Source organism: Mytilus trossulus, chromosome 5 (genome assembly GCF_036588685.1).
Source record: "Mytilus trossulus isolate FHL-02 chromosome 5, PNRI_Mtr1.1.1.hap1, whole genome shotgun sequence".
Taxonomy (NCBI): Eukaryota; Metazoa; Mollusca; class Bivalvia; order Mytilida; family Mytilidae; genus Mytilus; species Mytilus trossulus.
The window spans coordinates 37,529,297-37,545,053 of NC_086377.1; the positions used below are offsets into that span (position 1 = coordinate 37,529,297).

At 33.4% G+C, this 15,757-nt stretch overlaps 1 protein-coding gene across 23 annotated transcripts in view; it reads right to left on the reverse strand.

Annotated features, from left to right (window-relative positions):
- Window positions 1-15,757, reverse strand: part of LOC134718820 (inositol hexakisphosphate and diphosphoinositol-pentakisphosphate kinase 2-like) — a 93,482-nt gene that overhangs the window by 16,266 nt on the left and 61,459 nt on the right. For 16 of the 23 annotated variants that reach the window (XM_063581572.1, XM_063581584.1, XM_063581580.1 and 13 more), the window contains 8 exons: window positions 15,438-15,545; window positions 13,255-13,386; window positions 12,214-12,372; window positions 10,886-10,978; window positions 6,030-6,179; window positions 4,165-4,275; window positions 2,613-2,721; window positions 1,343-1,372 (listed from right to left, as the gene is read on the reverse strand). In XM_063581572.1, the coding sequence (XP_063437642.1) occupies window positions 1,343-1,372; window positions 2,613-2,721; window positions 4,165-4,275; window positions 6,030-6,179; window positions 10,886-10,978; window positions 12,214-12,372; window positions 13,255-13,386; window positions 15,438-15,545 (892 nt within the window). The remainder of the gene's footprint in view (window positions 1-1,342; window positions 1,373-2,612; window positions 2,722-4,164; window positions 4,276-6,029; window positions 6,180-10,885; window positions 10,979-12,213; window positions 12,373-13,254; window positions 13,387-15,437; window positions 15,546-15,757) is intronic. The other 7 variants (XM_063581596.1, XM_063581593.1, XM_063581585.1 and 4 more) reach the window with 1 other exon arrangement.

The window sequence follows — 15,757 nt, forward strand, 5'->3', positions numbered from 1 at the left end:
GTGTACTTTAGTTTTTAAATGGATCTATATTAAAACCCCAAATGATGATGAAAGGCTGGCTGCTTAATGATGTCCAGCAGCAAATTAAAATGCATATTCAAGAGATGAACAAGTTAATGCAATATGAATATTAACTCTGCTTTGTACTAGACAGACACACTGAGTAGGATTTGATACATGCTAGTTCAAAAAGGTAACAGTTCACAACAAGACATGTCTAGTATGATTTTGTTAGATTTTCTGAAATTAAAACTTCAGGAAAGCCTTAATGTTATTTTTTTTTAAATCTTTTTCATAAATGAACATTATAGGCTTCAAAGTCAAGGTCAGATGACACCTGCCATTTGGACATGTACACCTTACAGTCCTTCCATACACCGAATATACTAGACCTACTGCTTATAGTATCTCAGATATGGACTTGACCACCAAAACTTAACCTTGTTTACTGATCCATGAAATGAGGTTGAGGTCAAGTGAAAACTGTCTGACGGGCATGAGGAACTTGCAAGGTACGCACATACCAAATATAGTTATCCTATTACTTATAATAAGAGAGAATTTAACATTACAAAAAATCTCAACTTTTTTTTTTTCAATCAATCACTGAACCATGAAAATGAGGTCAAGGACATTAGACATGTGACTGACGGAAACTTTGTAACATGGGGCCTCTATAGACAAAGTATGAAGCATCCAGGTCTTCTACCTTCTAAAATATAAAGCTTTAAAGAAGTGAGCTAACGCCGCCGCCGCCGGATCACTATCCCTATGTCGAGCTTTCTGCAACAAAAGTTGCAGGCTCGACAAAAACCAAGAAATGAGAAACACATATAGATTACATAAACAAAAAGTTTAGATCTTATACTTGTGCAAATGTACACCCACTTGCACGTTAGGCAGATTTCTACATGCATAAATAAAATACATTTATAAAATTAGATGATTTCCCTAGTCAAAATTTGTCTCTTGTACATATTTCAATAAAATCCTACTCATCAGACCAGCTGGCCTCACGGTCATAAAACTTTCGAGCATGATTTTTGTACTCAGACTCGAAAATCAACCAATCAAATTGCTGGATTTCATGTTTCGAGCATGATTTTTGTGCTCCAAGCACTGAGCAAAGTTTTATTACTTCAATCCCAGATATAACTGACTTACTACATAAAACACTAAAATAATCAGAAAATCATGACCCTTGCCGAAACATTTCATTAGAACTTAATTAAGACTAAAAACTACTAAATATATATGTTGGTACCAAATAAATAAAAGTACAACAAAAAATAAATACATAAATGAAACTACAGTACAATAAAGCGTGCCTCGTGTGGCTTACCTAATGTGTGAGTCGTCTCTTTATCTTTGTCTTCAAAAAGTTAAAATAGTATGTGATGATTCCGCAGTGAATAATAAAGCATTAAACATGTATATTTTATTTCAGGAAAAAAACAATGAAAAAGGGGGTAAAGGAGAAAAGGGGGGGGTAAATGGTGTTGGGTAAATTACCTTTGTTTTAAAATATAATGAGATTCTGCAGTGTATGATTTATAAAGCATGATACATGTATGGACTATTCACTATATAGAGCATTGTAGGGGGCTAACTTACCTAAATCTTAAAAAGTTATAATACAATGTGATTTCGCAGTAAGTAATAAAGCACACTAAATGTAAGGGTTATTCATGGGGAAAATTAGGGGGTAGGGGTGTATGGTAACAGAATTGCATATGATCCCAGTCCTTTCACCACCCTCTTCCTTCCCCCTTCTCCCCCATACCTATAGTTTTTATTTTCATTTATATCAGAACTATTTTTTATTCATCTCCTATTACCCACAGTAAGTAAAATTCATTTGATGACCAAATCTCCAATACACTTTTTCCTGGAATAGCCCTAAACAGTAAAATTAAAATGAAATTTGGAGATGGCAGTGTAAATTGATATAGTCTGGGTATAAATGAAGGTCAGGATTATATGTATAATATTTTTTAATTTGCAACACATGTTCTTGATGTTATAAAACAGTCACTTTTTCCTTTATGGCATCATACTTTATCTATTGTAACATCAAAATATTACAGAAACATTAGTGATATCCAGTAATGGTAGATAAATAGTGATAAGGTGTGTGAAGTATCTGTTGCAGTTCTTAAATTTCCATGAAAAATATTGAATAAAACTTTTAAAGGGTTAAAGGTTAAATACAAAGCAGATACTGTAAACCAAACTTATTTTCGCCAGCCATTTATTTTCGCAACTTTCTAGAGCAGAAAAATTATGCGAATATAAAGCGAATATGTACAACTTGGTTCTTTCCTTATTAAACTTCATCAAGTAAATCAGATATTCGCAAAATTTAATAGCCGCCAAGTGGTCAAGAAAGGGTGAAACGCGAAATAAAGTATCCCAGAAAATAAGTTGGTTTACAGTAATAGATAAAACAACAGTGGTTCAAATAATTAGTTCACACCCCTAAAACTGTTTTAGGAATTATAACTCTTAAAACTTGAACCACTGTTATAATATTTAATGTTGGTCAAATATTAATTTGGAGATAAAATACATTAAAAAAATTAATTTGTAGTATAAGTATATTAAGACCTTACCTAAGTTAGCTCTAGAGTCAATACCAGCTTGTTCTGACTGTATTGGGATGGGTTGGGAAACACTTTTACTGAGGCTTTCTGTCACGCCCTGTTCAAAGCTTTCATTATCCTAAAAAAACAGAAATGCTTTATATCATAGATTTGTTCTAAAGTTCAGTGTTTTTTTCACTAGAATTTATAGACTATTTATAAAAAAGAAGATGTGGTATGATTGCCAATGAGACAACTATCCACAAAGGACCAAAATTATTGGTTGGTTAGTCTCCAGAGGTAAATACTTCATGTATGTTCAGGATGAAAACAATTTAAAACAATAAATGCAATAGGTGGGACCTGTAATAGAGGCCATCACTGTTGAAAGCCAGGGAAATACTACACTAGGAAAGGTTGAAACAGCTAATGTAATTGTATGGTTTGAGAAACACTTTTACTTAAGCTTCTGAAATGCTCTATCCAGAGTTTCCATTTTCATGTAAAGAAAACATGTTACAACAGAATATTTTTACTTTATACCAAGATCATATTTAAAGCTTTCCTATAGGTTGCACTTAGTAAATACAGCTGTTTCTGAAAACCCTCCTCTTTTGGGGAGAAATTGAATATTCATAGAAAATTAATTTTGTTTACATACTGGTTCCCAGTTATGCTCTCTGTGTTCCATATCGCAGAGACAGAACTTGGGAATGTTACCAGTAAATAAACACGTGCATATTGTTTACATTGAAATCTGTGGTAACCTTTCATTCGAGGTAAGGGTAGTTAAGAAAATTAGTGTAAGTTTAAACTCTGAGAAGTTCAGGGCATATAAACGTTGAAAATATGCCGCACAGCCCTATATTTTGACATTTGAAAAAAATTGTGGTGCAAATGAACTTTCAATTCTAGGATAAGATTTTTTTAAAAACTTCATAGTAAAAGTGGTACAGTTTTAGCCGTAAATGGAGTTCCTATGGGAAATTGCATTGTCAATATTTACAGAAATGCAACCTTAAGGTGTAATATCATCAAATCATGGTATGTCACATCCGGTTGTATACGAAATTAGGTCTAAAAAAATATTCCCTTGAATTTGACAGTTGTAGAAAATTAACCCTGCATTTCAATGCACTTAAATTTTTCTTAGTCATAAACATGTATGTTGGGTGTCTGAAAAACATCATTCTTTTTTGATTTGATGGTGTTATAAAACATTTTGATAAGTTAAGGTTACATAGTTACCAAAGCAGGTAACCAGTAAATAACAGTGTAAAAATTGGGTTGTTTACTCCTGCCAGGTTATGGTGATTGTTACTTTCTTATATGCAATGAAATGTAGTGTGAATTTTTCACTGTAGCACTGGAAAGGATTAACCTTTATACATGCAAATTGTTTTTTTGGTTGAAATAAAGGTAAATACTGAACATTTTTTTTTAAAAGTGCCAATTTAACAAAGACTAATAGGGGGAAATCAATGGTGGTATTACACCTTAAACATGTTTTTTCTGAGAATAAACAAATGATCATGTTCAAAAGAGAATTCAGAAAATGTTCACTATACTCCTTCCATCTTACCTTATCTGGAGAAACACTACTTTTTTTAGAATCAGACCCATCTCCCCAGTCCCACTCTGGTATATTAGGGTCTGGAGACTGAGGCTCAATAGAGGTAGTCTTCTTCGAATTCTGTAATACAATGTACAATATTTTAAAACTTGCTCTTAAGGTGGTACCCAACACTTTCACTAAAATTAATTTGCTCGTTTTATTTTTATAAAATTTTGACAAAGTATTTACTTTGACCCTTTGACAAAAATATAAAAATTTCAAAAAATTTGAACCAACCGTTTTATCAGAAAAATTACACTGGTTATATATAGCACTTTGACAACCACATATTTTGATCATTGAGAAGCCTAATATTTCCATAACAATACATCGTAATTAAAACATTTAGCTGAATTGATAGAGTTATCTCCCTGTAGTGTTAGGTACCACCTTAATCATACTTAGTTATGCTACAATGTAAAGCCAATTAATGTTCAAGCCTTTTGTAAATTAGATGTGAAATTTGTAAAATTCTAAAGTTATAAATATTTGTAACAAAAATCTTTTTAGTTGACTGATTTCAAAGTAGTATCATTACTTTTTATTTCTGTATGTAAGGTTAGTTGCTTGTCCATTTTTATGATCTCATTTCTATATTATTGGGGTTAAACGACAAAAATAGAAACAATTTGCACTTAGCATAGTATATAAATAAATGAATTCTTCTTCTTCTTGTCTCCTTATAAGCATCCTTTATAAGGATCACCACCATGAGTTATGGTGTATAAAAGAGGACATTTGGAGCCTGTATCGGTACAGATTAATGTGAGCATTGGTCTACCTATTTCCCAAGCCTGGCTGTGACGTGTCTTATTACCAGATAGTTAACCTTCCCGAAACATAATACAATGTAATAATTTAATTTTGGATGTAACGTGTCTTCTGATAGGCTGATGTAAGTTTGTTATGAGCCCATATACATAATTTAGTCATGTGACTGTGACGTCATCAACGTTTTTTCATGGTTTTCTACAGTTTAAAATGGAATTTAGAATTAAATTATAAGAAATGACTGTAATATTTTTTCTGTCTATTCGAAATAACATAAAAAATGTGGTGCCCACTGTTAAATAACCCGCTACATGCGTTATTCAGTGTGCACCAAATTTTTTATGTTATTTCTTCATAGACAGAAAAAATATTACAGTCATTCTTTAAATAAAGTAAAGTAAAACATTTTATATTGAGTGTTTCAAAATCAACTAAAGTCTAGATCTTATATCTGTACAAATGTACACCCACTTGTACTTAAGGCAGATTTCTACATGCATAACTGAAATACATTTAAATTAGATGATTTCCCTAGTCAAAATTTGTCTCTTGTACATATTTCAATAAAATCCTACTCATCGGACTACGCGCTTTATTCAGTGTGCACCAAATTTTTTATGTTATTTCTTCATAGACAGAAAAAATATTACAGTCATTCCTTAAATAAAGTAAAGTAAAACATACATAAATAAAACCTGATTCGCTCGAAGTATAAAAAGTGTATTTTTTTTTATGTATCAAATATCCTGTTTTAAATGGAAAAAGGGTGACCCCGGAGGCCCCACACATGCCTTGGGATCAATAAATAGGAGGTAACTCTGATCTTTTGAGAGAAAACAAAATGAGACTGAAAAGGGAGATAAATGTTACAAATTCATTAATGGGAGACAACTCTGAAACTATAAAAACAATGAATCCTACAGAGTGTCTTACATTCTTTAAATGATCTGAATCAAACAATTCTAATTCTCTAAACTGCAAGGAAGAAAACTCATAAAAAAATCATTAATGGGAGACAACTCTAAAACTATAAAAACAATGAATCCTACAAAGTGTCTTACATTCTTCAAATGATCAGAATCAAACATTTCTGATTCTTCAAACTCCTCATTGGTCTCCTGTATTACCATTGGTGCTGAGAAAGATCTACTCTGTGGCTTTGTTATGTTGACAAAGGTTGGATTCAAGGGTTCAGGTGATTTATTGATACTCTGCAATTAGAAAATAACCCTATATATTAGACCATTGGTTTTCCCGTTTGAATGATTTTACTGTTGTAATTTTGGGGTTCTTTATAGCTTGCTGTTCAGTGTAAGCCAAGGCCCGCTGTCCAAGGCTGTACCTTCAACTATAATGGTTTACTTTTATAAAATATTATTTGGATGGAGAGTTGTCTCATTGGCACTCACACCACATCTTCCTATATCTACCTTTAAACATGGTTTTAACTGAGAAATACAAAGGTTATTATGTTGATACTTTTTGTTTTGATCAGGTCTTAAAAGTTTAATTGTTTTTAAAGGTAATGGCTGTTCAAATATTCATGCCTAGAGCATCATTTAAGAGACATTAATTGTTGAAATGAGTAACTGGTGAAGTAAAATTGGACAAAGATGCCCTTTATATTAGATACATATTTCTATACATTTTCATCAGGATGATACAACATGTGTTAAAAAAATATTTTCAATTCAACATATAAAAGGAAATATATCACAGATAAATGAAATGTAACTACTGTGGATTCATTTATTTTCGTGGGCACCAATTTTTGGGAATGAAGAAAAACTTGCATGTTCATGGACATTTAAATTTTGTGTTTGGCGACGTCTTTATACAAGCCTTTAAAAAAAAAAATCATTCGTTGAACATTTAATTCCCTTGTTCACCTATACCCACGAAATCCACAAATATTGGTACTGTGGAGTCATTTATTTTTCGTGGGTACCAATTTTCGTGGATTGAGGAAAATTTTCATGTTCGTGATTATTTAATTTCGTGGTTTTGCTAAAATCTACAGACAAGCCTATAGAAAATTCGGTGTTCAATGAACATTTAATTTTGTGGTTCACCTGTTCCCATAAAAATTGGTATCCAACGAATAATAATGAATCCACAGTATCCAACAAATAATAATAAATCCACAGTATACCAAAAAAAAGTAAATATCATTATATTCCAAAAGCTTCTAATTGCATGTTCACAGCATATGACTCTTTTCAATATTTACATAAATGCTAATTTTCTGTTTCAATCAGCTAAACAGAGAAGTTGTCTTGTAGCTCCACCTTTTGATTGGGAGATTGGTTGATGTATTGGTGTTTAATTAACACCATTTTTATAACTATTAAGCTATATGTATGATACCTCTGATGTGAGTGTTTCTGTGGATTTACTGTCTTCTCCCCAGTCCCATTCTTGTGTACTCTGTAGATGACACTTACCTCTGATGTGAGTGTTTCTGTAGATTTACTGTCTTCTCCCCAGTCCCATTCTGGTGTACTCTGTAGATGGTACTTACCTCTGATGTGAGTGTTTCTGTAGATTTACTATCTTCTCCCCAGTCCCATTCTGGTGTACTCTGTAGATAGAACTTACCTCTGATGTGAGTGTTTCTGTAGATTTACTATCTTCTCCCCAGTCCCATTCTGGTGTACTCTGTAGATAGTATTTACCTCTGATGTGAGTGTTTCTGTAGATTTACTATCTTCTCCCCAGTCCCATTCTGGTGTACTCTGTAGATGGTACTTACCTCTGATGTGAGTGTTTCTGTAGATTTACTATCTTCTCCCCAGTCCCATTCTGGTGTACTCTGTAGATAGTACTTACCTCTGATGTGAGTGTTTCTGTAGATTTACTGTCTTCTCCCCAGTCCCATTCTGGTGTACTCTGTAGATGGTACTTACCTCTGATGTGAGTGTTTCTGTAGATTTACTATCTTCTCCCCAGTCCCATTCTGGTGTACTCTGTAGATAGTACTTACCTCTGATGTGAGTGTTTCTGTAGATTTACTATATTCTCCCCAGTCCCATTCTGGTGTACTCTGTAGATGGTACTTACCTCTGATGTGAGTGTTTCTGTAGATTTACTATATTCTCCCCAGTCCCATTCTGGTGTACTCTGTAGATAGTATTTACCTCTGATGTGAGTGTTTCTGTAGATTTACTATCTTCTCCCCAGTCCCATTCTGGTGTACTCTGTAGATAGTATTTACCTCTGATGTGAGTGTTTCTGTAGATTTACTATATTCTCCCCAGTCCCATTCTGGTGTACCCTGTAGATAGTACTTACCTCTGATGAGAGTGTTTCTGTAGATTTACTATATTCTCCCCAGTCCCATTCTGGTGTACCCTGTAGATAGTACTTACCTCTGATGTGAGTGTTTCTGTAGATTTACTATATTCTCCCCAGTCCCATTCTGGTGTACTCTGTAGATGGTACTTACCTCTGATGTAAGTGTTTCTGTAGATTTACTATCTTCTTTCCAGTCCCACTCTGGTGTACTCTGTAGATGGTACTTACCTCTGATGTGAGTGTTTCTGTAGATTTACTATATTCTCCCCAGTCCCATTCTGGTGTACTCTGTAGATGGTACTTACCTCTGATGTGAGTGTTTCTGTAGATTTACTATCTTCTCCCCAGTCCCATTATGGTGTACTCTGTAGATAGTACTTACCTCTGATGTGAGTGTTTCTGAAGATTTACTATCTTCTCCCCAGTCCCATTCTGGTGTACTCTGTAGATAGAACTTACCTCTGATGTGAGTGTTTCTGTAGATTTACTATCTTCTCCCCAGTCCCATTCTGGTGTACTCTGTAGATAGTACTTACCTCTGATGTGAGTGTTTCTGTAGATTTACTATCTTCTCCCCAGCATATGCAACTATTACAGTCATAATCACGTTCGATAACTCTGCATGTGACTGGTTCAATTAGGATTTTTTTTACTGGTTACCTGATGAATTATTTAAAGAAAATTGAAAAATATATTTAGTTCACCTCGGTTTATATCCATTCGATTTCTTCTGTTATGAATATAAAATAATATTGCAAAGAATTTCATTGATAATCGGACAACACTAACCGGCATAGGTATTGTCAAAACATGCATCTACATGGGTATTGTCAAAACTTACATCGTGATTAGGTGCCATGTTTGTTTTCTTTGATCACGTTGATGTTATGACTTAATTAAAATCTCCTTAATCTTGCTATGTCTAAGGCTATTCTTGTAGTTACAACACCGTGTCATATTTAATTGCAATATAAACAGAGAAAATAAATTGAATTATGTGCATTAACAAAATAAGTGTCGAACATCCTCTACGTTTGAAAATTATTTGTTCGCCATTTTTAAAAATTTTATAAAAATAACAACAGCATGTTTAAGCTTGATAAAAAGGAACCAATGTTCGATTACATGCTGCTTTAAGGTAAGACAATGAATGAAAACGCGAGCATCCAACAGTTATTTAATTTTCATAGTAAAAATCGTACAAATAATATTTTTACCATGTCGCCCCACGCTGTCAATCTGGTCGCCATCTTGAAAAATAATAGCAGATTTTCTGAAAATAGCTTATTTTCAAATCAATTTGGAAGGGACATAATAGAAAATTAAACTATTCTATATACGATATTTCAAATATTTATGAATATAATAATAAGCACAAAGACCCACAATTATTCCATCTGTTTTGTTTAAATCGCAATTTAAAGTTAAAGACGACAGAAAATCCAATATTTATCGTAGTTGTATGATTTAACAGTGTGAACTATCGAGGCAACAAGACAAATTTTCAAAAGCATTTGGAAGGGAGAAGATCAAAATTTAAACTATTCCAAAAGGAATATTTATATTTCTAAATATATGAGGCATTACTACAAAGACCCACACTTTTAGTATCATGAACTTAAAGTAATGTATTTCATCGATTCCAGAAAGCCCCTATGCATTTCTATACAATTTACTTGGGCTTGATACGGGTGATGTGTGACGTCACAAAAGTCACGTGATGACTGCTATAGTTGGATATGTCCCATTCTGGTGTACTCTGTAGATAGTACTTACCTCTGATGTGAGTGTTTCTGAAGATTTACTATCTTCTCCCCAGTCCCATTCTGGTGTACTCTGTAGATGGTACTTACCTCTGATGTGAGTGTTTCTGTAGATTTACTATCTTCTCCCCAGTCCCATTCTGGTGTACTCTGTAGATAGTACTTACCTCTGATGTGAGTGTTTCTGAAGATTTACTATCTTCTCCCCAGTCCCATTCTGGTGTACTCTGTAGATAGAACTTACCTCTGATGTGAGTGTTTCTGTAGATTTACTATCTTCTCCCCAGTCCCATTCTGGTGTACTCTGTAGATGGTACTTACCTCTGATATGAGTGTTTCTGTAGATTTACTATCTTCTCCCCAGTCCCATTCTGGTGTACTATGTAGATGGTACTTACCTCTGATGTGAGTGTTTCTGTAGATTTACTATCTTCTCCCCAGTCCCATACTGGTGTACTCTGTAGATAGTACTTACCTCTGATGTGAGTGTTTCTGTAGATTTACTATATTCTCCCCAGTCCCATTCTGGTGTACTCTGTAGATGGTACTTACCTCTGATGTAAGTGTTTCTGTAGATTTACTATCTTCTTTCCAGTCCCACTCTGGTGTACTCTGTAGATGGTACTTACCTCTGATGTGAGTGTTTCTGTAGATTTACTATCTTCTCCCCAGTCCCATTCTGGTGTACTATGTAGATGGTACTTACCTCTGATGTGAGTGTTTCTGTAGATTTACTATCTTCTCCCCAGTCCCACTCTGGTGTACTCTGTAGATGGTACTTACCTCTGATGTGAGTGTTTCTGTAGATTTACTGTCTTCTCCCCAGTCCCATTCTGGTGTACTCTGTAGATGGTACTTACCTCTGATGTGAGTGTTTCTGTAGATTTACTATCTTCTCCCCAGTCCCATTCTGGTGTACTCTCATCCGGTGAACGGGTACCATGTGCATGTTTCTGAAATAAATAGAAATTAAAAAAACTTTGTCCAATACATAAATTATTTTTAATTTAAGTTTTTTGTGTACTATTTGGAGTTTAGTATGGTATTTATTTTCACTGAACTAGTATATATATTTGTTTAGGGGCCAACTGAAGGAGGTCTCCTGGTGAGAGAATTTCTCGCTGCATTGAAGACCTATTGGTGACCTTCTGTTGTTGTCTGTTCTTTGGTCTGGTTGTTGTCTCTTTGACACATTCCCCATTTCCATTCTCAATTTTATTAGTAGTGTACTGCTGTTTAAAACTAGTCATTATTGGATTCCGCCAAAACAAATCTGGGTAACAAACTAAAACTGAGAGAAACACATAAACTTTAAGAAGAAACAACAGAACAAACCTTCATCATGAATGCCCAAAACTAATATTTTAGAAAGCGTGACAACTGAGAGGTTAAACAAGAATGTGTCCTTAGTACACTAATGCCTCATTCTCAAAATCATTTTCTATGATCAGTGGACCTTGAGATTGGAGTCAATACTGTTTTTTCCATTTAAATTTGGCATTAAAATTAGAAAGTTCATATTGTAAGAAACATAAATATATGTGAACTAAGTTTATGTGAACTAAGTTTCAAGGATTTGATTTCAATTTAATCAAAAGCTACCTTGACCAAAAACTTTAATCAAAACTTAAACCTGAAGGAGAACAGACAGACGAACACACATAAGCACATTTTTTTGTTGTTGATATTTTTGATGAATTATCAGGAGAAATCCTTTCCAACTTAAAAATTTCAGAAACTCTTATCAAGGACAAAGACCATTATATTGTTTTCCAAATATAGCTATGCATTTTACATTAATTCTAAGTGGCAAAAGTCTTCCTTTTCAAATATGTTGATATTTCAAATTTCAGCGTCTTTATACATTACTACACTTTTATCCTTTAAGGTGGTACCCAACACCTTCATTAAAATTATTTTGGCTTGTTTAATTTTCATAAAATTTTGGCAAAGTATTTACTTTAACCATTGGAAAAAATATATAAAATTTTTTAAAAATTTGAACCAACCAATTTATCAGAAAAATTACACTGGTTATATAGCAGTTTGACAAACACTAATTTTGATCATTGAGAAGATTAATATTCCCTTAACAATGCAACATAATTAAAACCTTTAGCCGATTTTACAGAGTTATCTCCCTGTAGTGTTAGGTACCATCTTAAAGACATAAATTACTGTAACATACATTTTTCTTCAGTTTTGATTCTACAATGTCTGATTCCTCCAACTCCTCTGTTTCCTGGATAACCATTGGTGCAGACACTGGCCTATCATAATGCTTGTTCTTTACAATCTCCAGTCTTTTCTCATCCAATGTCATAGGTACTTCATGGCTATTCTTTATCTTCAAAGAAAAAATAATGGACATAAGGTCCGAGACCACAATTATTTCGTAGTGCATTTCTTTTAGAACAAAAATGAAATAAAAAAAAATCCCACCTGCGCTTTCTCAAAGAAACTTTGTTGTACCACTTTTGGGACAAATTATATCAAAATTATAGAAAACTTCATCGGCTCCAACTCAAAATATGGATAACTTTATGTTTAGGGCATCTTGAAATTTGTTAACATCTTCTGAAGTGCTAATTTTAAACCTTTTTCAGCTGGACCAAATCACTACTTTCCTTTAAAATTCTGGACCCAATTTTTTTTATAGTGTAATTTCAGCCCTTCTTGCAATTTGAGGCATTAAATATGGAGAAATAAATTTGGAAGGGGTATAAAAATTAATGGCAAGTAACCCACTGTCAACACTAGGGACTATATTTGTGAACAACAAAAATCAAGGGACGACAATTGTGGTCTCGGACCATAACTTAAAAAAATATTGTAAATTTAGAAACTTTTGTGTTCTGTAGTTATTATTGCAAAGTTAAAGACTGATACTTTAATTGAATAAAATGGGCTTTATGTCAATTTTTTCCTTAGTTTCCTGGAACAAACAAAATTTCGAGCCTACTCAATTTTAAGACAAAACCCCTGCACACATACAAATAATTTAATTTTGGATGTAACACATCTTCTGCTTGAACTATCAGCTCATAGGCATAATTTAACATGTGACCATGACAACGTTTTTCATGATTTGCTCCAATTTTAAATGGAATTTAGAATAATTATAAGGAAGGACTTCAATGTTTATTTTGTCTTTTAATTGAAGTGTGCATTTTTTTTATCTTATTTCTTCATGGATAGTCATTCCTTGAATATGTTTACTTTGTCTTACTATTTTTTTGCTGTTATTGGATGCTGTCCTACATCCTGATCCAAAAGGGAAAGAGAATGCTTTATCTGTACAGGTGTAAGCTCCAGGACTAAAATGAAGTTCTATATGAAACCTCTCATCTGAGGAGGGATCCTGAAAAAAGAAAAAGATATCATGAATTAAAAAAATTTCAATTAGAATTTTTTAAATATTAGGAAATTAAGTAATTCTGCAAAATCAATTGATTTTTATATTTCGTTCATGTGTTGTACTGTTATACCACTGTCCCAGGTTAGACAGAGGGTTAGGATTCCACTTACATGTTTAACCCACCCACATTCTATATATATGTGCCTGTCCAAGTCAGGAGCCTGTAAATCTGTAATTGTCATTTGTTGATGTGTAACATATATGGTTTTTTTTTCATCCTTTTTTCTTTAATTAGGCTGTAAGTTTTTTTGTTTGAATTGTTTTACATCTGTCATTTCTGGTCCTTTTATAGCTGACTTTGCGGTATGGGCTTTTATAGCTTACTATATGGGCTTTTTATAGCTTACTATATGCGGTATGGGCTTTGCTCATTGTTGAAGGCGGTACGGTGACCTTTAATTGTTAATGTTTGTGTCATTTTGGTCTTTAGTGGATAGTTGTCTAATTGGCAATCATACCACATCTTCTTTTTTATATTTGCTCATTTATTTAATTTATTTTTTTATTTTTTTTAAAGAGGATTTAACAGCCAGAGGCTATGTGTGGGTCTCCTCAGCATATATGTATATGTTCCAGACCGTATGAGTATTTGGACCGTACACATACTTTTTCAAAATACGCATACGGTCGGACCGTAAGCGTACAGTCTGACTGATATTAAGAAGTTGGTCAAGTTTATTAGATACAAATGTATATAACAGATCAACATAACTTATATCTCCAATTAATAACAAAAGTTCAACAGCATTTGACATATAAAAACCTAATATTTTAACTATTGAAAAAGATCACACTTATATTTAATAAGTAAATCTCCTGTATTTTGCAGGCCAGTAATTCATTAATTGCAGCTCATAATTATGCTCATTGAAATTGAAGTTATAGGAAATAAACATAATGTGGGAGGAGACTTGTTTGGGAATATTTATGAACTTTACAAAAGAAATGCATACGCAAAGGAACATGCATTAACAAAACATGTAAATGTAAAACATACGACGTTCTTATTAGAAGCAAGTGTCACCAGAGACATATAATACTGTATTATATGTCTCTGGTGTCACCTATGGTCAGAGTAACAAAATAGAATTCACGGATATACAATTAAACAAATATTTAATTTCAATTGTTTGCTTATTCACTTTATAGATCTATTTTGTAATAATAACAATTTGTAAACTAAAAATAAAGATTTTGATAAATGTTTGTTTAAATTTAACCCATATGATCCCAAAACATGTATGATCAGCTGGACCGTACGCGTATACTCATACGGTCCGACCGTACGCGTATGGTCGGACCGCACGAGTATACATATACGGTCCGGACCGTACGTGTACGGTCTAAATACTCATATGGTCTGGAACATATATATATATTTAAGGAATAACAGTACTGTAGTTGAAGAGTTGCCACCGTCAATTGTGGATTTGACGGTCGCAAATGCAGTTTTACTGGCGACGCGTAGCGGAGACAGTAAAACGGAGATTGACGGTGGCAACTCTTCAACTACAGTTCTGTTATTTCGATTCTAATGCATTACAAGAAAAAATACAACAAAACTTGAAAAATGTCTAAATTTGACAAATAAAAAAAATCCCAGAAACTTCATGAATGATTTTGGCACAAAGACGTCATGGCTAAACGTGACGTCATACAAATGAAAACTTACAAACTGGAGGTTATGACGTTACTTGTACGCTTCAAATTCGAATAAAATTACATTAAAACGGCGAATTCGAGGTAGGTGTTGTTTTATTTTCCATTATATAGTAGTTATTTAACATTATTGATTCGTCAATTCAAAATGGCGGTCCCTCCTTAGTCATGCCTGGTCAACTGTGGATTTGACGGCAACTTTTAGCCAATGAAAAAATTTGTTACATCCAAATTGCATTGTTAATGTCTGTGTCATTTGGTCGCTTGTGGACAGTTGTCTCATTGGCAATCATACCACATATTTTTTTATAAAAGCTCTGTAGAGTAAATCATACCTTTGTAGGATCTTCAAACATCATAATAACAATCTGTGTCATATAGTTCAGTTCTGATGTAGCACTCAAATAATTCATAGCTTTCTCCCATTGCTCATCATTATTCTCCTACAAAATAAAAATAAAAAATGCATGAATCTTCAACGGAAAACATTGGTTACCTGCTATTAAAATCATAGGAAATGGTGAAGAACATGTTCATGAAGAGACAATCCCAACAAGAATGTGTCCCAAATACACGGATGTCCCACTCGCACTATAATTTTCAATGTTTAGTCAGTGGACCGTGAAATTGGGATAAAAACTCTAATTTGGCATTA